At 48.7% G+C, this 23,127-nt stretch overlaps 1 protein-coding gene across 3 annotated transcripts in view; it reads left to right on the forward strand.

Annotated features, from left to right (window-relative positions):
• Nucleotides 1-5,468: 5,468 nt before the first annotated feature.
• farsa (phenylalanyl-tRNA synthetase subunit alpha) overlaps nucleotides 5,469-23,127 on the forward strand; it is a 41,509-nt gene continuing 23,850 nt past the window's right edge. The window contains exons 1-7 of one of the 3 annotated variants that reach the window (XM_085971699.1): nucleotides 5,584-5,654; nucleotides 7,934-8,119; nucleotides 10,235-10,372; nucleotides 10,573-10,671; nucleotides 15,638-15,756; nucleotides 20,013-20,105; nucleotides 21,891-22,019. In XM_085971699.1, the coding sequence (XP_085827825.1) occupies nucleotides 10,352-10,372; nucleotides 10,573-10,671; nucleotides 15,638-15,756; nucleotides 20,013-20,105; nucleotides 21,891-22,019 (461 nt within the window). In that variant the 5' untranslated portion in view covers nucleotides 5,584-5,654; nucleotides 7,934-8,119; nucleotides 10,235-10,351. Of the gene's footprint in view, nucleotides 5,655-7,933; nucleotides 8,120-10,234; nucleotides 10,373-10,572; nucleotides 10,672-15,637; nucleotides 15,757-20,012; nucleotides 20,106-21,890; nucleotides 22,020-23,127 lie in introns of all 3 variants that reach the window. The other 2 variants (XM_085971696.1, XM_085971698.1) reach the window with 2 other exon arrangements.

Below are 23,127 nucleotides of genomic sequence, written 5' to 3' on the forward strand. Positions count from 1 at the left end.
TCTGGGTATCATTCTGGTAAACCTACGCTGCACTCCCTCCATGGCCAACATGGTGTGATGCCCAGAACTGCTCACAGTGCTCCAGGTGTGGTTTAACCAGGGTTTTGTACAGCTGCAGCATAACTTCTACCCCCTTGTATTCTAGTCCTCTAGATATAAAGATCAGCATCCCATTAGTCTTTTTGATTATGTACCTGTTCATGACATTTTAATGATCGATGTACCTGGGCCCCCAAGTCTCTTTGGACCTCCACTGTTTTTAGCCTTTCACCATTTAGAAAGTACCCTGTTCTATCCTTTTTAGGTCCAAAGTGGATGACCTCACATTTGCTTACATTGAAATTCATTGGCCACAGTTTTACACATTCACTTAATCTATCAATATCCCTTTGTAATTTTATGCTTTCATCTACACTGCCTACGATGCCGCCTATCTTTGTGTCATCGGCAAATTTGGAATATGACTTTCTATGGCATCACCTAAATCGTTAATAAATATAGGCCCTGAATTTGCGGTTGGAGGCTTCCCACTGGGAAACACCTCCAATCCGCAAATAAAATGTCCGCGTACCTGGGGCCTCGGGATCCACGGAGACTCGCAGTCTGGGGCCTCTCGGGAACGCACAGGGTAGAGGCCCACGTGTGTACAGAATCCCCATAAGTATGAATGGGAATAACCCCCAAAAAATACACCTAGACATCAAATGAATTAAAAAAAAATCACGTATTTAAAATTGCATTTAATTAAATATTTAAAACAAAAATGTAATTTTTTGAAAAATAAATTTACATGTTTTAAATAATAATAATAATAATAATTCAACTTTTATTGTCATTGCACAAGTACATGAACAACAAAATGTGATCTTGCAAGCTCCCATGAGTCCAGTACAAATAACATTAACATTAAACGTAAATAGCACCGTCCTGGGAGAAGCAAAGCCGCTGCGTCTGTGCGCGCCGCCATTCCATTTCCACCACTCCTCCTGTCTGACAATCTTCAGCCCAACGCCTGGGCCTGCTCACCAGCCACCCCTCCCGGGGCTCCTTCTGTGACCTCCTCACCAACTGCCCCTCCTCAGGGCTCCTTCTGTGACCTTCTGCACCTGGTCTTACCCTGATGGTCACCCCTCCAGGTACTAACCAGGCCTGGCTCTAAGCTTAGCTTCCAAGCCTTGCCAGTGACCCTGTCCCTAGTCCCAGGAACAGGGTCTAAAAAGGGGCTAAAAATAAACCTACCTTATTTAACAAGTTTTTAAATGTATAAATTATTGATAACATTTTATTTTTCTGTTTTTTAAAACTCTTACGCTGGAAAAAGCAGGCCCTACGCCTGCTTTTACCGGGCATAAGAATTTCACCGGGCATTCGTTGGGCAGAAGCACAACTCTCCGCCCGCGGATGCCCTTTTCCCAGGGATGTGGATCATCTGTCGGGAGAATTCTTGATAGATCGCAAGCTCTGGGTTTTAGCGCGTGCGCTGCACAGGCCTAAACCCAGAACTTGTGGCTGCATGCGCACCTCGTACGCACCCATAGGGGCCGCAAAATTACGGCCCATTGTGAATAGCTGAGGCCCCAACACAGATCCATGTGGGACACCACTAGTCACATCCTGCCAATTTGAATACCTACCCATTATCCCTACTCTGTCTCCAGCCGCTCAGCAAATTTCCGAACCAGGTAAATAATTTGCCCTCAATTCCGGGGACTTCTACCTTCGATAACAGTCTCTTATGTGGGACTTTTTCAAATATTCAGATACAACGTCGTCTGGTTGAGGGATGGCTTAAGGGAGGGAGTGATCAGGAGATGGTTTTATTCCTGTTCCTGGCTGGGGTGGAGATCGCCTTTACAGAAGGTAAGTACTGTAGAAAATATAGGGACAGAGTGATCTCCTGGACGAGTTTCGATCGCCTAGATGGGTCGGAGAGGAATTTCCCAGATTTTTTCTCCCAAATTGGCCATTGGGTTTTTTATCTGGTTTTTCGCCTCTCCCGGGAGATCACATGGGTTCGGGTGGGATGGAGAGTGATAGAAGATTTGAGGTTAGGATCAGATCAGCCATGATCTTATTGAATGGTGGAGCAGGCCCGAGGGGCCGATTGGCCTACTCCTGCTCCTATTTCTTATGTTCTTATGTTCTTATGTTAGGTAACAATTATTTGGGAGGAACACAGGAAAATAATGAAAGGACGCTGAAGAGAATGAGGATAAAGGATGTTAAGATAGAATAAGCAGAGGAATGGAGTACAAAAGGGAGTGAAGGCAATTAGATGTCGGGTTGTGGAATTAGACAGTATCCAAGCGGGTGATTAAATATGCGACACTTTATACTAATATTTGCAAATAATTTCATTAATATTAAACTACCCTTCTTTATTACAATTAATGTTAATAAACTGTAAACTGCTTTTATTGGAATGCCGTCACAGAGGATTTTGCATGTGGTAACAAGCTGGATGCTATATTGAATTGCTATTAACAAAACTTGAAATCCAGAATGCAAACATGGCAAAGTTTGTTAGCCTATGGAGAGAAGCTTATAATTGAGAGCCTCATATTGAGAGTGCCATATAATTGATTAAACAAACTCATTGAGCACCTAGACAACTCACCAGCCAATGGAATGCTGTTTAACCTGTATGATTGGAACTGGATGCAGGTTGTTTGTAAGATTAGTAATTAGGCCCCAGCTGGAGTATTGTTGGCCAATTCTGGGCACCACACTTTAGGAAAGATATCAAAGCCCTAGAGAGGGTGCAGAAGGGATTTACTAGACTGGTATCAGAGATGAAAGACTAGAGAAATTGGGGTTGTTTTCCTTTGAGCAGAGAAGTTTAGGGGGAGATTTGATAGAGGTGTTCAAAATCTTGAAGGGTTTTGATAGAGTAAATAAGGAGAAATTGTTTTCAGTTGCAGAGGGGTTTGTAACCAAAGGACACAGATTTAAAGTAATTAGTACAACAACCAGAGGCGCCATGAGGAAAAATGTTTACACAGCGAGTTGTTATGATCTGGAATGCGCGGCCTGAAAGGGCGGTGGAAGCAGATTCAATAGTAACTTTCGAAAGGGGAATAGAATAAATACTTAAAAAGAAAAAAATTGCTGGGCTATGGGGGAAGAGCAGGGCAGTGGGACTAATTGGATAGCTCTTTCAAATAGTTGGTATAGGCACAATGGGCTGTATGGCCTCCTTCTGTGGTGTATCATTCTATGATTCTGCAAAAAGAATAGTCATTAGCTTAAAAGTTAAATAGGTGGCTCCCTTAAATACAAACAGTTTTAAAATATCTCTATCAACTATCTCTACAGTGAAACCAGGTCCTACAGATACTTACAAAGGACGGATAACCGTATAATACGGATATTTTATGACAGACCCAAATAGTTGACATTATAAAAGAGATAAGAGACACTTGTAAAAGACCAAACTGTGCACAGTTTTGGTCTCCTTAGCTAAGGAAGGATATTCTTGTCTTGGAGGTGGTGCAACAATGGTTCACTAGCTTGATCCCTGGAATGAGAGGGTTGTTCTATAAGGGGAGATTGAGTAGGTTGGGCCTATACTCTCTGGAGTTTAGGAGAATGAGAGGTGATCTCATTGAAACATATAAGATTCTGAAGGGAATTGACAGATGCTGAGAGGTTGTTTCCCCTGGCTGGAGAGTCTAGAACTAGGGGGCATAGTCTCGGGATAAGGGGTCGGCCATTTAAGACTAAGATGAGGAGGAATTTCTTCACTCAGAGGTTTGTGAATCTTTGGAATTCTCTGCCCCAAAGGGCTGTGGACGCTGAATCGTTGAGCATTTTCAAGACTGTGATCAATAGATTTTTGGATTCTAGGGGAATCGAGGGATATGGGGATCGGGCAGGAAAGTGGAGTTGAGGTCGAAGATCAGCCATGATCTTATTGGATGGCGGAGCAGGCTCTAGGGGCTGTATGGCCGACTCCTGCTCCTATTTCTTATGTTCCTGTGTTCACTCTGAAACAATGCACATTTGCAAATTAAAATCCTTACTTCTGCAGCATTTCCTGACATCTTTTTCCGTTATAAATTTCTACATCCACATTTATAATGGAGATTGCCTATGTAAAATTGTCACGCATTTAATATAATAGAAATATAAAAATAAGGGCAGAATGTATGACTTTAAAATAGGGACTGAATTACCTCTGTGCTTTCTTGGTCAATTATCCCTTGCCCTCTTAACCCTGCTCCACCTGTGGACTCACTGGCAGTCAATGTCACGGGAGATTGACTAATATGTGTACTCTTGGGTAGGTGATTAAACAAAATGACTGTAACTGATAAAACTTTAAATAAACCTTAACAAATTAAATTAAAATTTCATTGGCCGGGGGTGATGATGCACTCCAGTCTCCGCGGCGCCCACCGGTCGCAGAAGGCCTCAAGCGTGCCGGCGCACACCGCCTGCTCCATCTCCAGGGCCACCCGGGTGCGAACATGGCCGCGGAAGAGAGGCAGGCAATCGGGCCGAACGACCCCCCCGACCGCCCGCTGCCAGGACCAGTTAGTTGATGGCTTTTTTTGGAGCAGTCCTACGAGGAGGTCCTCCGGGAGGTGAGTTGGGGTCACTTGGGCCGGGCCTCACAACCACTCGGCCCGAGACACAGAGCGGGGGAGCGGCAGCGGGCGGCCGTCAACCGCGCGGCCCGAGACACAGAGCGGGGGAGCGGCAGCGGCCGGCCGTCAACCGCGCGGCCCTCTAAACTGCCCTGGCAATGCTGGGCCCCCCCTGCTAGTTCTATATATACGTGGAAGACGGACTCCTCCAGGCCGCAGAAAAGGCAGGCGGCCTGGGAGTCTGTGAACCTGTTTATAAAACTTTATTGCACGGGACTGCTCCGTGCAACACCCTGGGGCCTGGGTTTAACGTCTGATCCGAAAGACAGCGCCTCCGACAGCGCGGCACTCATGGAGTGGGGACAACACCTGATGAAATGCGACCAAACCTCCAGGAATACACCCGACCGGAGCTGAGAAGCCTACTAATAAATGAAAAGTGTTGAGAGAGAGAAAAATGAAAGAAAAGTACACTTTTTGGGGGGGTTAAATTAAAGTTGTTTTTACCAGGACAATCCTGGAGGGTTGGCATAGCAACCCCTCATGATTGATTGATGGGGATGAAAATTCTACTGCAATGATTAAATACAGGAAGAAAGCTCTTTTGAATAAAACCAATATAAGGTATGATTATTAATAAATAATAAAAAAATAAGTATATTAGAAAATATAAAGCAAATGAGCTTCTATTGAATTGCCAGGCAGGTGATCAGAGATGACACGTGATCGGATTTAAACCAATCAGAAATTAAATCTTTTATCGGGGCAGAATTTCAAAGGGTTGGAGCGATGGTTATTGAGGGGCTGTGAGGAATGATTATTTGGCCGATTTGACTGTTGTTGCTGGGTGAATCCCAGGGCGGTGTGAGGGGTCGGGGGGGTCAGAGGTCAGGCGGCTGCAGCAAGATGGCGGAGCGGGCGCTACTCGAGGCGCTGCTGCTGCGGCTCCAGGAGGCGGAGGGCGACGGAGGAGGAGGCGCCGACAGTGGGCAGCTGGCCGCCAGCCTGGGCCTCGACCACCAGCAGGTGGTGGGCGCCGTCAAGAGCCTGCAGACGCTGGGCGATGTAAGTGGTTCGAAGGGAAGAGGGGATGGGGTGGAAGAAGCGGCGGCGGCGGCGGCTTGTCATTCATTGACTGGACAGACTAGATGCAGGAAGGATGTTCCCGATGGCGGGGGAGTCCAGAACCAGGGGTCACAGTCTAAGGATAAGGGGTAAGCCATTTAGGACTGAGATGAGGAGGAACTTCTTCACCCAGAAAGTGGTGAACCTGTGGAATTCTCTACCACAGAAGGCAGTGGAGGCCAATTCATTAAATATATTAAAGAAGGAGTTGGACATATTTCTTAAGGCTAAAGGGATCAAGGGATATGGAGAGAAAGCAGGGACAGGGTACTGAATTTGGATGATCAGCCATGATCGCATTGAATGGCGGAGCAGGCTCGAGGGGCCGAATGGCCTACACCTCCTATCTTCTTCTATGTTTACACTGGGGTGGGCTATTAGAAACATAGAAGATAGGAGCAGGAGTAGGCCATTCGGCCCCTCGAGCCTGCTCTGCCATTCAATGCGATCATGGCTGATCATCCAAATTTAGTACCCTGTCCCTGCTTTCTCTCCATATCCCTTGATCCCTTTAGCCTTAAGAAATATATCTAACTCCTCCTTGAATACATTTAATGAATTGGCCTCAACTGCCTTCTGTGGTAGAGAATTCCACAGGTTCACCACTCTGGGTGAAGAAATTCCTCCTCATCTCAGTCCTAAATGGCTTACCCCTTATCCTTAGACTGTGACCCCTGGTTCTGGACTCCCCTGCCATCGGGAACATCCTTCCTGCATCTAGTCTGTCTAGTCCTGTTAGAATTTTATAAGTTTCAATGAGATCCCCGCTCATTCTTCTAAACTCCAGCGAGTATAAGCCCAATCTCTCCTCATACGTCATTCCTGCCATCCCAGGTATCAGTCTGGTGAATCTTCGCTGCATTCCCTCCATGGCAAGAATTTCCTTCCTCAGATAAGGCGACCCAAACTGCACACAATACGCAAGGTGCGGTCTCACCAAGGCCCTATACAACTGCAGCAAGACATCCTTGTTCCTGAACTCAAACCCTCTCGCTACGAAGGCCAACATACCATTTGCCTTCTTAACCGGCTGCTGCACCTGTATTGGGGACTGGGTCTGGAGGGTGCTTCTTTTGATCGCACTAGTCAACTTTTTTTAACCTTTTGATTAATCTAATCAACTGTAAATCAATAAAAACTTAACAAATCAAATCAAAATTGTGTTGGCCGGGGTGATGATGATGCACTCCAGTCCCCGCGGTGCCCACCGGTCGCGGAAGGCTCGAGCGTGCCGGCGGACACCGCGTGCTCCATCTCCAGGGCCACCCGAGCGCGAACATGGCCGCGGACGAGAGGCAGGCAATCGGGCCGAACGACCCCCTCGACTGCCTGCTGCCTGGACCTGTTTATGGGCATCTTCGACAGGCCCAGGAGCATGGTCTGGAGGGTGTTGCACGGAGCAGTCCCGTGCAATATGGTTTTAAACAGGTTCACGGACTCCCAGGCCGCCTGCCTTTTCTGTGGCCTGGAGGAGTCTGTGTTCCACGTTTATACGGAGTGTGAGAGGTTGCAGCCCCTCTTCCATTACTTGAAGGGGCTGCTCCTCGATTTTTGGCTGCACTTCAATCCCACGCTCCTGATCTTTGGTCACCCGGTGCGGAGGGGAGTGGGCAGGTCGGGGGAGACCTCCTCATAGGACTGGGCCTGGCCAAAAAAGCCATCAACTGGTCCAGGCAGCGGGCGGTCGGGGAGGGGGTGGTCGTTCGGCCCGATTGCTCGCTTCTGTTCTGCGGCCATGTTTGCGCCCAGGTGGCCCTGGAGATGGAGCACGTGGTGTCCGCCAGCACGCGCGAGGCCTTCCGCGACCGGTGGGCGCCGCGGGGACTGGAGTGCATCATCATCCCGGCCAACCAAATTTTAATTTAATTTGTTAAGTTTTGTTTAAAGTTTGCAGTCCATTTGTTTAAACACCCCAACAAGAGAGTACACTGGGGTGTTGGGGGGAGGTGGCTCAATGAGGTCTTCGAGGGAGGGGGAGGGAGAGAAAGAGGGGAAGAGAGATGGGGAGAAAGAGAAACAAACAGAGCGAGGGGGAGAAAGAGAGGGAGGGGGAAAGAGAGAGCGAGAGAAACAGTCCCAGTTCCGAACTGTTCAATCGGGCAGACAGTGTCCCCCCAACTCTTACACACATGGGGGCCTCCTCTGTCTGCCTCTGACTGTATAATTCTGTACTGTAATTACGAGGCGGGGAATTGGATCTTGCTTTAATTCATTCCCAGGTTGTGGGCGTCCCTGGCATTTATTGCTTGTCGGCAGTTGCCCACCTCGAGACGGTGGTGGTGAGCCACCTTCTTGAACCGCTGCAGTCCGTGTGCTGAAGCTACTCCCACAGTGCTGTTAGGGAGGGAGTTCCAGGATTTTGACCCAGCGACGATGAAGGATCGGCCGATATATTCCCAAGTCAGGTTGGTATGTGACTTGAAGGGGAACTTGGAGGTGGTGGTGGTCCCATGCGCCTGCTGCCCTTGTCCTTCTAGGTGGTAGAGGTCGCGGGTTTGGGAGGTGCTGCCGAAGAAGCCTTGGCGAGTTGCTGCAGTGCATCTTGTAGATGGTACACACTGCAGCCACGATATGGTGGGAATCTCCTGCAACTATGATGTTGCCGACGAACTCCATAATAAACCGCATCGACTTTATGTCGAAATTAGCTGCAAAACTGCAGCAAATCCAAACCGGTGCAGCCAATGCAAAAAGCCATTGCAATGTACGTGCTGCTACTCGTTACTTACTGGATGAAGCTGTCTACTGCTGCTTTGGACCAGAGTATTGGCTCTCAATAATGTGATCCTATCGTCAGACAGTTAGCTAAGTAAATGCTAAGATGCGAATAGAACAAGGAGTAGAGCTTGAACCTTTTTACACGTTACAGTTTCTGAGTCACTTGCTCCATAATTTCCTGGGATTTTTCTGCTGTAAAATGGGCCCGATGATGTCAGTGCTCTATTACAATGGTGCAGGAAATTCTCTGTCCACAATGTATTGGAGATTTTATATCTGCATGCATTTACTGTCATCTCTTTTCTGTTGTAAATTGACTTGTAATTTCTTCTTTTGTATGGTACAGGTAGACTACCCTTTATCCGGACTTCCGAAAACCGAAACCCTCTAAAAACCGAAGGTTTTTTCGGTCAGCATAAGTCGTGCGCACGACATGACCAGAGTGGCGCACGACTTACAGGCCTAGCCGGATAAGGGATAGTGTAGCATTTTTCCACACTTCTGAAAACCGAAATCGCTCAGCGTAAGTGTACCAGCCTTTATCCGCACATCCGAAACCAGAAAACCTCTGAAAGCCGAAAGTGGCGCAAAGCATGACTTCTGAAAACCGAAATCGCTCAGCATAAGTCGTGCGCACGACCCCGACCCCCGCCGACCCCCCGGCCGAACCCGACCCCGACCCCCACCGACTCCCGACCCCCCCGCCGACCCCCACCCCGACCACAACCCCCCGCCGACCCCCACCCTTTCGGATAAGGGATAGTGCATCCTTTATCAGCACTCCCGCAAACCGAATTACTCTGAAAACCGAAGTGTTTTCGCGCACCTTCCGAAATCCGAAATTTTCCTAAAACCGAAACACGTCTGGTCCCGAGGTTTTCGGATAAAGGATAGTCTACCTGTAGTAGCAAAGCAAATCAAATGTCAGTATCGAAGTCAGATATCCAGGCCAAAGCTTCCGGTGTAACAGTGTGGATATCTTGTAGGCTGCCGAATGAAAACTGCCAGAGTAAACTTGCCCTGCTGCAATCGCACCTCACTGGTATTACAAGTGTTGTACTCCCAAGTTCCCCTCCACATCACACACTATGGTGGACCACTGGAGATTTTCTCCACTTCCTAAATGACATGGAATGTACAGCCCAACAGGATTATGCCGGTGTTTATGCTCCCCACGAGCCTCTTCATCTAACCCCATCAGCATATTCCTTTCTCCCTCCTGTGTTTATCTCGCTTCCCCCTTCAATGCATCTGTGCTATTCGCCTCAACCATTCCTTGTGGTAGCCAGTTCCACATTCTCGGCACTCTCTCTGGGCAAATCGTCGGCTGAATTCGTATCCGGTTGTTCAGCTGCAGAGGGCATCGCAGCGGAGCCAACTATGACCTTGCCCAAACTCCATACGTGCACACTCCACAACAGGGGGGGGTCATAGGTTAGGACAGGAACCCGGCCTAATTTCCTCCTCCCCTCCGTCCGGAGCAGGCTCAAAGGGGCTGAATGGCCGCCTCCTGCTCCTATTTCTTGTGTTCTCCTGTCCTCCCACTCCTCATGGCACCGAGGAGAATTGTTGTCGCCCATCTGGTGCTCAGCCAGAGCTCGGCTAACTCGGCACAGCCAGAGCGCGGCTAACTCGGCACAGACTGAGCCTTGTACCGGGGGGGGGGGGACCTTCTGGTCTTGTGCCTCCAAAACCAGCTGCTTTTACCAACCGCAGCCAGTGAGAGATGCTTGACGTTGGAATAGCGATAATGCATAAATGTTTCCCTGCTGAGCTCACGTTGCGGTTTATTCCCACTGTAGATAATTGAGGCGGAGCTGCGCTCCAGCAAGCACTGGGAGCTGACCGACGAAGGGAAGGAGATAGTGGAGAAAGGCAGCCACGAAGCCCAAGTCTTCGATGCCATTCCGCCAAACGGAATGACTCAGAGTGACCTGATGGTGAGCACATTGCAACGGTTACTGTGCATTTTAAGAAGTCTTGGACGTGTATTCAGTGACATCCAGTCAACCTCTAATGCTGTGTATCTTGTTAAACTGCATTTGCTACAGATCCCAAGTTTAACAGCATTTCTTGCACAGGATTAAGTGCTGCTTTCAAAAAACTAACCCTTTTTTTTTCTTTCCGACGTTTTGCACAGAAACTCCCAAGTGGAAAAGTGGGGTTCAGCAAGGCCATGTCTAACAAGTGGATCCGCATAGACAAGAACGCTGAAGGGGGACCTCGGATCTATAAGGCTGTAGGTAGATGGGTTGACCCCAGACTCCCTGGTGGCTATATAACTTGAGTCTCTTCTAACGCATGCACAGCTGTCCAGGTTTAATCAGCTGATGGCAACTTTCTGTGCCTCTTTCTCCCCCCGCCCCAGGGCTGTAATCTTTGTTGAGGGATGAAATCAAAAAATGCCAGCTATGCTCAGTAGGGCCATCAGCAGCAGAAAACAGACCAGTCAGGTTAATAACAACAGGAAATGCTGGCAGCACTCAGCAGGCCAGGCAGCATCCGTGGAGAGAGGAACAGACTTAACGTTTCGGGTCTAGGACCCTTCATCAGAACTGGAAAAAGCTGGAGATGTAGCAGATATTAAGCAGGTGCAGAGGCAGAGAAAGTGGGGTGGAGGGGGGGAAGGAGCTGAAGGAACAGTCTGTGCGAGGGCAGGAGGCAGGAGGGATTAAATGTTGCAAATGGGGGTGGCAGAATCATCAACAGCCTGAAAAATGGGGGCAGGGGTTATAGTCTGAGATTGTTGAACTCAGTGTTGAGTCCAGAAAGCTGTAAAGTGCCTAATCGGAAGACGAGGAGCTGTTCCTCGGGCTTACATTGAGCTTCATTGGAACAGTGTAAGAGGCCGAGGACAGAGAGATCAGCGTGGGAGAGGAGCGGAGAATTAAAGTGACAGGCGACTGGAAGCTCGGGGTCACCCTTGCATAGAAACATAGAAGATAGGAGCAGGAGTAGGCCATTCGGCCTCTCGAGCCTATTCCGGCATTTAATGAGATCATGGCTGATCATCCAAATTCAGTACCCTGTCCCTGCTTTCTCCCCATACCCCTTGATCCCTTTAGCCTTAAGAAATATATCCAACTCCTTCTTGAATATATTTAATGAATTGGCCTCAACTGCCTTCTGTGGCAGAGAATTCCACAGGTTCACCACTCTCTGGGTGAAGAAATTCCTCCTCATCTCTGTCCTAAATGACTTACCCCTTATCCTTAGACTGTGACCCCTGTTTCTGGACTCCCCGCCATCGGGAACATCCTTCCTGCATCTAGTCTGTCTAGTCCTGTTAGAATTTTATAAGTTTCAATGAGATCCCCTCTCTTCTAAACTCCAGCGAGTATAAGCCCAAAAGGGATTGGAGTTTAAGAGTAGGGAAGTCTTGCTACAGTTGTATAGGGCCCCGGTGAGACCACACCTGGAGTACTGTGTACAGTTTTGGTCTCCTTACCTAAGGAAGGATATACTTGCCTTAGCGGGAGTGCAACGAAGGTTCACCAGACTGGTTCCTGGGATGGGGGGATTGTCCTATGAGGAGAGATTGAGTAGACTAGGCCTATACTCTCTAGAGCTTAGAAGAATGAGAGGTGATCTCATTGAAACACAAAATTCTTACAGGGCTTGACAGGGTAGATGCTGGGAGGATGTTTCCCCTGGCTGGATAGTCTAGAACCAGGGGTCACTGTCTCAGAATAAGGGGTCGGCCATTTAGGACTGAGATGAGGAGGAATTTCTTCACTCAGAGGGTGGTGAATCTTTGGAATTCTCTACCCCAGAGGGCTGTGGAGGCTCAGTCGTTGAGTATGTTCAAGACAGAGATCGATAGATTTTTGAATATTAAGGGAATCAAGGGATATGGGGATAGTGCAGGTAAGTGGAGATGAGGTAGAAGATCAGCCATGATCTTATTGAATGGCGGCGCAGGCTCGAGGGGCCGAATGGCCTCCTCCTGCTCCTGTTTCTTACGTTCTTGTGGTCAGTGTCCACGCACCACTGGGCTCTTGCCAACGCCGCCTCGTCCTGCTGAGCAGGTCAGTCCCTTTGCTGGTACTACAGGAAACTTTGTGATATCCGGCACCGGCGTGTTGCCGATCTATCAAAACTGCCGGACATACAAAGTTAATGTTGAAGCATACGGAGGTTTTCATCTCCGTATCTGACAACAAACACTGTTGCTTAGCAACAGCTTCTAAAGAGTTGGCTGCAGCTGCAAGCGTCTCTAGCTGAAGCTGTTGCTATAGCTACAGACCTTGCAGTGCCTGACTGGGAAAACAAAAAGAACGAGAACTAAAAAAAACGGCTCCTGATTTTTGCCGTTAGATCGAGTATTCCGGACATACAACCTCCGGATAAACCAAAGTTTCCTGTACTCTGTTCTTTCTTCCTTAGGCAGTCCCTCAGAGCCGAGGATGATTTGCTTCCACATTAAAAATGAGTTCTCAGGTGACTGATGAGTCCAATGGGGGACCTACAGTCTCTGTCACAGGTGGGACAGATGGTGGTTGAAGGGGGCGGGTGGGTGGGGTGCTTGTGTTGACGTGCACTGCCTGCTCTTGGCTTCCGCTTGCTCCCGGCGAAGAGACTCGAGGTGTTCGGCGCCTTCCCGGAAGCTTCTCCACTTTGTGCGGTCTTGGGCCAGGGATTCCCAGGTGTCGGTGGGGATGCTGCACTTTTTCAAGGAGGCTTTGAGGGTGTCCTTGAAGCGTTTCCTCTGCCTACCTGGGGCTCTCTTGCCGTGCCGGAGCTCCGAGTAGAGCGCTTGTTTTGGGAGCCTCGTATCGGACTACTCTGTACCTGCCTGTGGAGAGGCATTCGGCCATGGCTCAGTGCCTTCCCCTGATGGCAGAGCCGTGATAAGGAGCTTGTTACACCAGTGCCGAGCTTGATAAACCTTGCGATACAAGTCTGAATCCGTAACACCAGGCAGCATATAATAAATAAGTAGTAGTGAATGTTCCAGAAATAGGTTTTCTCTTTTTTTTTCTTCCTTTGCTCTAAATTCATTGTACTCCTGAATACTGATATTCTGTCCCCTCTTCCTCCCCCCTTCTGTAATCTTGTTCTCTCCCTCTCTCTCCTGAAGTCTACATATAGTCATGTGCCTGCAGGAGTCACCGGATAAGCGATCACGAGCAGGAACCCTGAATAGCTTTAATTTCTCTTCCCTCAACCTCGGGGTGCGGAGTCCAATTGCAGTGCCCCTGTTGCGACCTTAAGCAAGATCAGCGCAGATATGTGATTGAACCAGGGCCCTCCGCCCCACTCCCACTCAGACCTCACTGTACTCGGCCTCTTGCATTGTTCCACAGATTAGGCACTTTACAGCCTTCTGGACTCAACATCGAGTTCAACAATTTCAGATCATAACCTCGGCCCCTATTATATTTTTACTTATTTTTTATCCACACCTTTGTTTTGGCCTTTCCCCCTTTTTCTCTCTCCCACATGGCAACTGTCTCTCATTCTGCCAGCGCATTTCACACCTAATCTAGAGCCGTCTTTTGTCTCCACCAGTCCTATCACCATCTCGTCTGGTTTTGAATACCTCTTAATGTCTCTTCACTTCTCTTTTGTTCTCTCCCAGCCTGGCCTTTCGATCTATTTCATTTCCTGTGCCTTTCCAGTCTTGACAAAAGGTTTCGACCCGAAACATTGACTCTATTTTCTCTCCACGGATGTTGCCTGGCCTGCTGAGTTTTCCCAGCATTTTCTGTTGTTATTTCGGATTTCCAGCATCCGCAGTATTTTGCTATCGCCCTTACCGGTTTATTTGTCTGTGTCCAGGGCACACAACAACTTAACCATTGCGTTATCTGCAGTCTTGCTCAAATTCACCCACTCTCTGATTTTTAACAGTGTTAGCTCACAGGATAATTAATATAAATACGTGTAATTGTATTTGTTTTGATATTTCCAAAGCGAGAATCTCGGCATCCGGAATTTGGACTGTGGCATTGCAATGTGCAAATATTAACACCACAAGGAGCCTTTATGCGATTCCTTTGTCCACTATAACCTGTTTAAAATGTGTTGATTAACTCTTCCATTAAAAGGAGTTGGACATGAATGTGTTAAGTGTTTGGATGCTAATAGTCACAGTGTCCTTTCAACTCCTTCATCCTCCAGACATGATGGAACGTAGAGAAACACATTGGGTGATTTATAGCTTGGTAAACATAGCGATTGAACCCGAAGCAAAGCTGGCGAGATGCGAGAGCTGCACCTGTGATTGCCAGGGTGGTGAATTCCTTGTCTTGCTCATTACCTGTGTCCTCCTGGAGGGGAATCGAGTGAAGGGCAGACATTTTTTCCCCCCATAGGCTGGGAGGGAACAGTCAGTGGGCACCAACTCTCGGTCCTCTGTGACTTCCCAGCAGGTGGCTCAATAGTGAGCCTGACAGCCAGTCATTTATCTGTCGTCTTGGTTGGGGCAGAGGGGTAGCAAACAAGTTCAAAAACAGGGAGGCGAGGGGGGGCTTCGCTCCTGCAAACCTGTTTTTTTTTCTTTATTGCAAATTGGAACAATGAAAAGACCATTCAGACGTCAAGCCCCGCAGTCTATACCTGATCATCTCAGTCAGGGTCTTTCTCCCCTTGCAACCAAACAGATCTCCATATTTACTTTCTGAGCCGTATGTGAATCAATTCAATCCAGTAAGCTGTAATGAGGGGTTTGGATAGCGGATAGGAAGGCGGTCAATAACTAGGGGGCATAGATTTAAAGTAATTGGTAGAAGGATTAGAGGGGAGTTGAGGAGAACCTTTTTCTGCATCTACCATGATGAAAGAGGCAGAAATCCTCATCACATTTAAAACTTACTTGAAGTGCCGTGGGCTACAAGGCTACGGACCAAGAGCTGGAAAGTGGGGTTCGGCTGGGATGGCTCTCTTTCGGCCGGCGCAGACACAATGGGCTGAATGGCCTCCTCCTGTGCCATAAATTTCTGAGCATTGGCTCCAATAACCGCCGATCACCTTTCACCACAGCTGTTCATCTAGTTCCTTTGCAAAGGTGTGAATTGACCTGGCGTTTACGGGTTTTTCTGATGCTCTGTTCCAATATCGAGTACCCGGTGTGGAATAATTGCTGCGAATGAATTTTCTCGTGTGCTCGTTGTCCAGCGAGTCCAAATTAAGTGATTCTTCTTTGTTTGTTGCCTGCTTTCCTACGATCTAACGCTCGGGTATATCTTGCCTTCCTCCGATAGACCGATTGCATTGAAGATGCTGTCAAAACCAAGTTGCTGCTGGTCCAACGAGGGAAGGACAGCAGCCTGGGCGACAAGGAGAAGAACGAGCTGAAGAAGAGGAAGCTGCTCAGTGAGGTGTAAGTCTTCCAAAGGCTTTGCCGCCTTGTGTCTTTATTCTGTTCATGTCCTTCCCGTGTTGTTTAGATCCCCACCCCCTCCCCTTTAACTTTTGCCCAAAGTGTCAACACGCTATTTGACCATGCAGGTGCAGCAGGCGGTTAAGAAGGCAAATGGTATGTTGGCCTTCGTAGCGAGAGGGTTTGAGTACAGGAACAAGGATGTCTTGCTGCAGTTGTACAGGGCCTTGGTGAGACCACACCTTGAGTATTGTGTGCAGTTTTGGTCGCCTTATCCGAGGAAGGATGTTCTTGCCATGGAGGGAGTTCAGCGAAGATTCACCAGGCTGATACCTGGGATGGCAGGAATGACATATGAGGAGAGATTGGGTTGATTGGGCGTGTACTCGCTGGAGTTTAGAAGAATGAGAGGGGATCTCATTGAAACTTATAAAATTCTAACAGGACTAGACAGACTAGATGCAGGAAGGATGTTCCCGATGGCGGGGGAGTCCAGAACCAGGGGTCACAGTCTAAGGATAAGGGGGTAGGCCATTTAGGACAGAAATGAGGAGGAATTTCTTTACCCAGAGAGTGGTGAACCTGTGGAATTCTCTACCACAGAAGGCAGTAGAGGCCAATTCATTAAATATATTCAAGAAGGAGTTGGATATATTTCTTAAGGCTAAAGGGATCAAGGGGTATGGGGAGAAAGCAGGGACCGGGTACTGAATTTGGATGATCAGCCATGATCGCATTGAATGGCGGAGCAGGCTCAAGGGGCCGAATGGACTACTCCTGCTCCTATCTTCTATGTTTCTATGGGAAGCATCAGAGCCATGGTGTGAGCAAACTCGCCTCAGCCTGCGAAGCAGCAATAACAAGAGCTCCTCACAAGTGTGGTAATGTTGGGAAGGAGGGCGTGGAGGCTGTATTCTTTCAGAACACACACACACAATGACATTTTAAAAGCTCACAGGTGCTTCAATAGACCACTTAAGCATTCTAAAATGCGGCTTTTCACCAGACGAGAGTCATACTGTAGGCACTGCGGACTCGGACCAGTACGAGGAGGCACTTTTTGGCTTCAGTGCAATTTACATCGAATTTACAGCACAGAAACAGGCCATTCGGCACAGCTGGACTGTGCCGGTGTTTATGCTCCACACGAGCCTCCTCCCACCCTACTTCACCTAAACCCATCAACATATCCCTCTATTCCTTTCTCCCTCATGTGCTTCCCCTTAAATGCATCTGTGCTGTTCGCCCCAACCACTCCCTGTGGTGGCGAGTTCCACATTCTCACCGCTCTCTGGGTAAAGACGTTTCTCCTGAATTCCCTGTTGGTGACATCGGATCTGTGCCGCTTGGATTTTGACGGGCGGCTGGAACCAGCAGAGTCGGGTCCAGTCAGTTCTAACCAGAAGTCCGTACGTGTGCCGTCAGACTAGCTCCTTGCCGCGGCTCCTGCGCGGAAAATGGCCGCCTGGGCAGGGTACCCGAAGCCTGCCGCTGCTCGTGAAACTTTCGCCAAACATCAGCCAGCATTGTCCGGAGAAAATGGGCAATTTGCTCGAACTTGTTAACCTTGCGCTGTTTGACGGTAAACCCACTCTAGCTTTCCCAATCCTGTTTGCACCAAGACTCCCGACAGTCTGGTACGCCCTGGCTGCCTGTTCATCACTCGGCGTTAATAGGACTTGAACACACAATCCAGGCTGACCCGCCTAGTGCGGTGCTGAGGGAGCGCTGCACTGTCGGAGGTGCCGTCTTACTGATGAGACGTTAAACCGGGGCCCCGTCTGGTCTCTCGGGTGGACGTTGAAGAACCCATGTCACTATTTTAAAGAGCAGGGGAATTCTCCCTGATGTCTTGGACAATATTTATCCCTCAATCACCATCATTAAAAACATTATCTGGTCATTATCACATTGGCTGCCACGTTTCCTACATTACAACAGTGACTACACTTCAAAAATAACTTAATTGGCTTTGAGACGTCCCTGAGGTCGAGAAAGGCACTGTATATTTTCTTAATTCTGTCTGTCTGCACCATGAGCCTCCCACCCAGGAGGGGCAGCAGAGTCCTTCCCTGGCATGCTATTGCATGCCAGGCAGTCTGCACTGATGGGGGTGGGGGAGGTATTGGAGTAGGTTAGTTGCAGGTAGTTGCTGCTCCTGTGAAGCCAGAGGAACCCCAGAGAAAAATAAAGGGACTCGGAAAAAAGAGAGGGAAGCTGTAATTGCAAGTTCTTTCCTGCAGATGGCAGTAGGTATTGTGTAGCTTTGCTGTGTTGTACCAACGCTTGACCAGCAGGTGGCACACACACAACCTCTCGTCACTTGCCTTCCATGAACTAACATTTCTTTTTTTTAAAATAAACTAGAAAACTCCATGGCCCAGAGAAAATCTTATAAGTTTCCCATCTGTAACTGACCCAACTGCACTGAAGCCAAGTGGTGTGAGGCTGCCTCTATGCGGCCATCTCCCGCTGCTCTTGCGTCCGCACTGCCTACGGTATAACTCTCGTCTGGTGAAAAGCTGCATTTTAACATGCTTAAATGGTCTGTTGGAAGCACCTGGGAGCTTTTAAAACTTCATATGGGTGTTGTGAAAGAATACACTCTCTCTCCCAACATTACCACCTACCTGCTTGGGGTGGGGCGGGCAGAGTGGAGCTCTACACACATCCGCCCACACCTGTGATGAGCTCTGTTGTCGTTGTTTCTTGGTGCCGGATAGACTGAGCCTCCCTAGGACCTCTGTCTTATTTATAACAGTCACTGATTTTACTTGGGATAACTTTGTGGAGAGGCCATGTTGCTCATGCCTCAACAACTTGTATTTATTTCACGCTTTTAACATAATAAAACATCCCAAGGCGCTTCACGGGAGCAATTATCAAACAAAATTTGACACCGGGCCACATGAGATATTATGACAGACGACCAAAAGCTTGGTCAAGGGAGTAGGTTTTAAGGAGCGTCTTGAAGCTTGAGAGAAATGTGGAGAGGTTTCGGGAGGGAATTCCAGAGCTTGGGGACCAGGCAGCTGAAGGCATGCCCGCCATGGTGGAGCGATTAAAATCGGGGGATGCTCAAGAGGCCAGAATTGGAGGAGCGCAGAGATCTGGGAGGGTTGTAGGTTGATGAATATTTGGTGGAGGTATTCATTCAGAATATTTACTGTTTTATGCTCATCCTCCGTTTCAAGCCTGTTTGCATCTTGTATGGTCTTTACCTCATTTCTGACTGCCCTTATCGATATGGTACTGAGAGAATTTTGTACCGTTACACTTGGCCTAAGCTGCTATCCCTCTTTCTCGATCTCTCTGCCCCTCTGATCACACCGTTACCATGTTTCTACACTTTCTTGTATTCATCCCAGTGACCCCCTTGTCCTGTCTCTCTGCAGGATTTGTAAATGCCGAATTTTTTTCCTGTTTTTCTCTCTAATATTTGTTACTCCATCAAGAGTCATGTTTGCCAAGTCTGAGCTGCTTGGTTTTGGGGAATGTATGCTCAACATGATACGTGTCAGCCTTGGCCCAGTGGGCCGCACCCTCGCCTCTGAGTCAGAAGGTTTTGGGTTCAAGTCCCCACTCCAGAGACTTGAGCACAAAAATCTAGGCTGACGCTCCCAGTGCAGTACCGAGTGCTGCACTGTCGGAGGTGCCGTCTTTCGGATGATACGTTAAACCGAGGTCCCGTCTGCTCTCTCGGGTGGACGTAAAAGATCCCACGGTGCTATTTGGAATAGAGCAGGGGAGTTATCCCTGGTGTCCTGGGCCAATAGTTATCCCTCAATCAGCATTACTAAAGACAGATGATCCGGTCATTATCACGTTGCTGTTTGTGGGAGCTTGCTGTGCACAAATTGGCTGCCACGTTTCCTACATTACAGCAGCGACCACTTCAAAAGTACAGGAAACTTTTTTTTTATCCGGCACCGACGGGTCCGGCGTGGTGCCGGTTGATCAAAAAGTCCGGATTACAGAGAGCTATACTTACCAAGGAACGAGAGCCCCGTACACGGCCACAGATCCAGGCGTCCCTGTTGCTTAGCAACAAGTGCACGAACCCCAGTTACACAGCCACAGATCCAGGAACTGCCACTAATGTGAAGTAAAACTTACCTGAACCTACTCCTGAATTTTGCCGGTTAAGAGAGATTGCCGGTTATTTAGGTGCCGGTAAAAAGAGAGTTTCCTGTAGTCCAAAAATGAAAGTCGCCTATATTTCCGTGAGCCAACCATTGCACTCTGCTTTTCTGTAGGACTGTGAAGACCTATTGGATCACCAAAGGAAGCTCGTTCAGCACCACCGTGGTTAAACAGGATACTGACCTTACTCCGGAGATGATAGCCAAGTAAGAGTTCAGAGCTGTCAAAACAGGCATAAGGACTTCACAGTAAATAAGTGTCCAAGGCATTGTGGCTTAAACGGAAACCTATTTCTATTCAACACCGTCAGCAGTGGTCAAGGCTCTGTGATGGGCCTGTGCCCCAGGCGCGCACACACCGTGAAGCTGGCAGCCGTAATGGGTAGGTCAGTATGGGATCATGCTGTGGCAGACTACACGCCAACGAAGCAGTGCCCCCTCAGCAGCCTCCGAATAGGAGACGCAAACTAAGCAGTTCTAAAACTTGCACTCGTGAGCAGTACTGGAGCATTAGTTTGAGTTTAAATAGGAGAGGTTTCTTTTTCAGTTTTTTCTTTCAGCCGCCCCCTGAGAAGCGCAGCACTGACCCTGCCTCGGGAGGCCAGCCGGCCTTTAGTACACGGTCAAAGTGGCTATTCGCTGGGTGGCGAGCGGCGGCGTGCTGTTGAAGCGCAGAAAGGCCGCACAGTTGCGCCCGAAAGCCGTTCGTGCCCACTCTGTAGCAGAGTCACGGGATAGTAATTGGGAGCGGAAACCTTGGTTGATTTTTTTATTTGTTCCTCTCTGCTTGGTGCTGAAGCCAGTTATAATAGTCCGTCTGATGCTCTGGGGGGAGATCGCTCAGCCCAGCAGCATAAAATGGGCATTGGAGCAGGTACCGTCCTGCTCTGCATGGCTCCGTACCACACCACGTAGTACACTTACAAACAGCAGACTGAATTTGTCACTTTTTTCTTGACATAAACTGCTGTTCCACCTCAGCCATGGCTCAGTGGGCAGCACACTCGCCTCTGAGTCAGAAGGTTGTGGGTTCACAGTCCCACCCCAGGGACTTGAGCACATAAAGCTAGGCTGACACTCCCAGTGTCAGTACTGAGGGAGTGCTGCACTGCCGGAGGTGCCGTCTTTCGGATGAGACGTTAAACCGAGGCCCCCGTCTGCTCTCTCAAGTGGGCGTAAAAAATTCCATGGCACTATTTCGAAGAGCAGGGGAGTTCTCCCCAGTGTCCTGGGGCCAATATTTATCCCTCAATCAACATCACTCAAACAGATTACAGGTTGAACCCCGGTAATCCGGCACCCGACGGTCCGGCACCTTGAGTGGTCCGGCACGAGGAAGGTCCTGCTGTCACATTCCCTCCCTGGGATGGGTCCGGCTCGGGTCCCGGGACCGCCGCCGGGTCAGGATCGGCGCCTGGACTGCGCAGCATCACCGACGGCTCGGCGGAGCGATGGAGCCCGAGCAGCCCGTGGGCGGCGGGGTCAGCGGCGGCACGGGGAAGGCAGTAGCAGGAAGAGGAGCAGCAGGTGGCGGCGGTGTTTGTGGTGACTTTCGACACCTTCAGTGGTTCGGAATTTTCAGTGGTGGAGCACCGGCCTGGTCCCGAGGGTGCCGGATTACCGGGGTCCAACCTGTATCTGGTCATTATTGCATTGCTGTTTCTGGGAGCTTGCTGGCGCAAATTGGCTGCTGCACTTCCCACATGACAACAGCGACTGCACTTCAAAAAGTACTTCATTGGCTGTAAAGTGCTTTGAGACGTTCGGTGGTCGTGAAAGGTACTATATAAATGCAGGTCTTAACCCAGTTTCGTTCCTCTTCTAAACTAGAATATTTATTAATCTTTGTACCCATAATAAAACACACAGTGTGACGATTGATTATGCTTCCCTAAATTAAATTTGAGTCTCCCCGCCTGATCAGCGCTCTCTGGGTTACTGTTGCTGAAAGCAGTGCTGAGGTCCTTTTTAAGATGTGGAATCTGTTGACAGTGGTTCATGGCAAGGTAAAAAGTTCAAGCCGTACAACTTTGACGCCCTGGGCATTATTCCGGAGTGTGGCCACCTTCACCCCTTGATGAAAGTCCGAACGCAATTCCGACAGATATTCCTGGAAATGGGGTAAGTGAAGTTTAATTTATTAAACCTCTACAGTGATGCAGAAGGAGGCCATTTGGCCCCTCGAGCCTGTGCCAGCTTTTTGAAACTTAAGAAATAGGAGCAGGAGTAGGCCACTCGGCCCCTCAAGCCTGCTCCGCCATTCAATAAGATCATGGCTGATCTTGGGCTCAAAGCCACTTCCCCGCCCGCTCCCCATAACCCTTCACTCCCTTATCTTGCAAAAATCTGTCTATCTCCACCTTAAATGTATTTAATGACCCAGCCTCCACAGCTCTCTTGGGGCAGAGAATTCCACCGATTTACGACCCTCTGAGAGAAGAAATTCCTCCTCATCTCAGTTCTAAAAGGGCGACCCTTTATTCTGAAACTGTGCCCCCGAGTTCTAGATTTCCCCACGAGGGGAAACATCCTCTCTGCATCTACCCTGTCGAGGCCCCTCAGTATCTTATATGTTTCAATAAGATCACCTCTCATTCTTCTAAATTCCAATGAAAGGGCTATCCAATTAGTCACAGTCCTTCGCTCCTTCCCCACAGCAATGCAAAATTTTTGTTATTTATCTATTTCTCTTTTTGAAAGTTACCATTGAATCTGCTTCCACCACCCTTTCAGGCGGTAAATTCCAGATCATAACTCGCTGTTTTAAAAATAAATAAATAAATAAATAATTCCTCATCTCCTCGGGTTCTTTTGCCAATTACCTTAAACCTGTGTCCTCTGGTTACCGACCCTCCTGCCAGTGGAAACAGTTTCTCCTTATTTACTCTATCAAAACACTGCCATGATTTGACCTTTTTATCAAATCTCCCCTTAACCTTCTCTGCTCTAAGGAGAACAACCCCAGCTTCTCCAGTCTCGCCACGTAACTGAAGTCCAGCATCCCCGGTGCCATTCTGGTAAATCTCCTCTGCACCCTCTCCAAGGCCTCGACATCTTTCCTAAAGTGCGGTGCCCGGAATTGGCCACGATACTCCAGCTGGGGCCTAACCAGTGATTTTTTTGTGAAGGTTTAGCAAGAACTTCCTGGCTTTTGTACTCTCGGTCTCTGTTTATAAAGCCAAGGATACCGTATGCTTTTTTTTAAAAACAGCCTTCGCAACTTGTCCTG

This window comes from Somniosus microcephalus, chromosome 31, assembly GCF_052327205.1.
Source record: "Somniosus microcephalus isolate GS21.2 chromosome 31, FLI_Smic_1.0, whole genome shotgun sequence".
Lineage (NCBI taxonomy): Eukaryota > Metazoa > Chordata > Chondrichthyes > Squaliformes > Somniosidae > Somniosus > Somniosus microcephalus.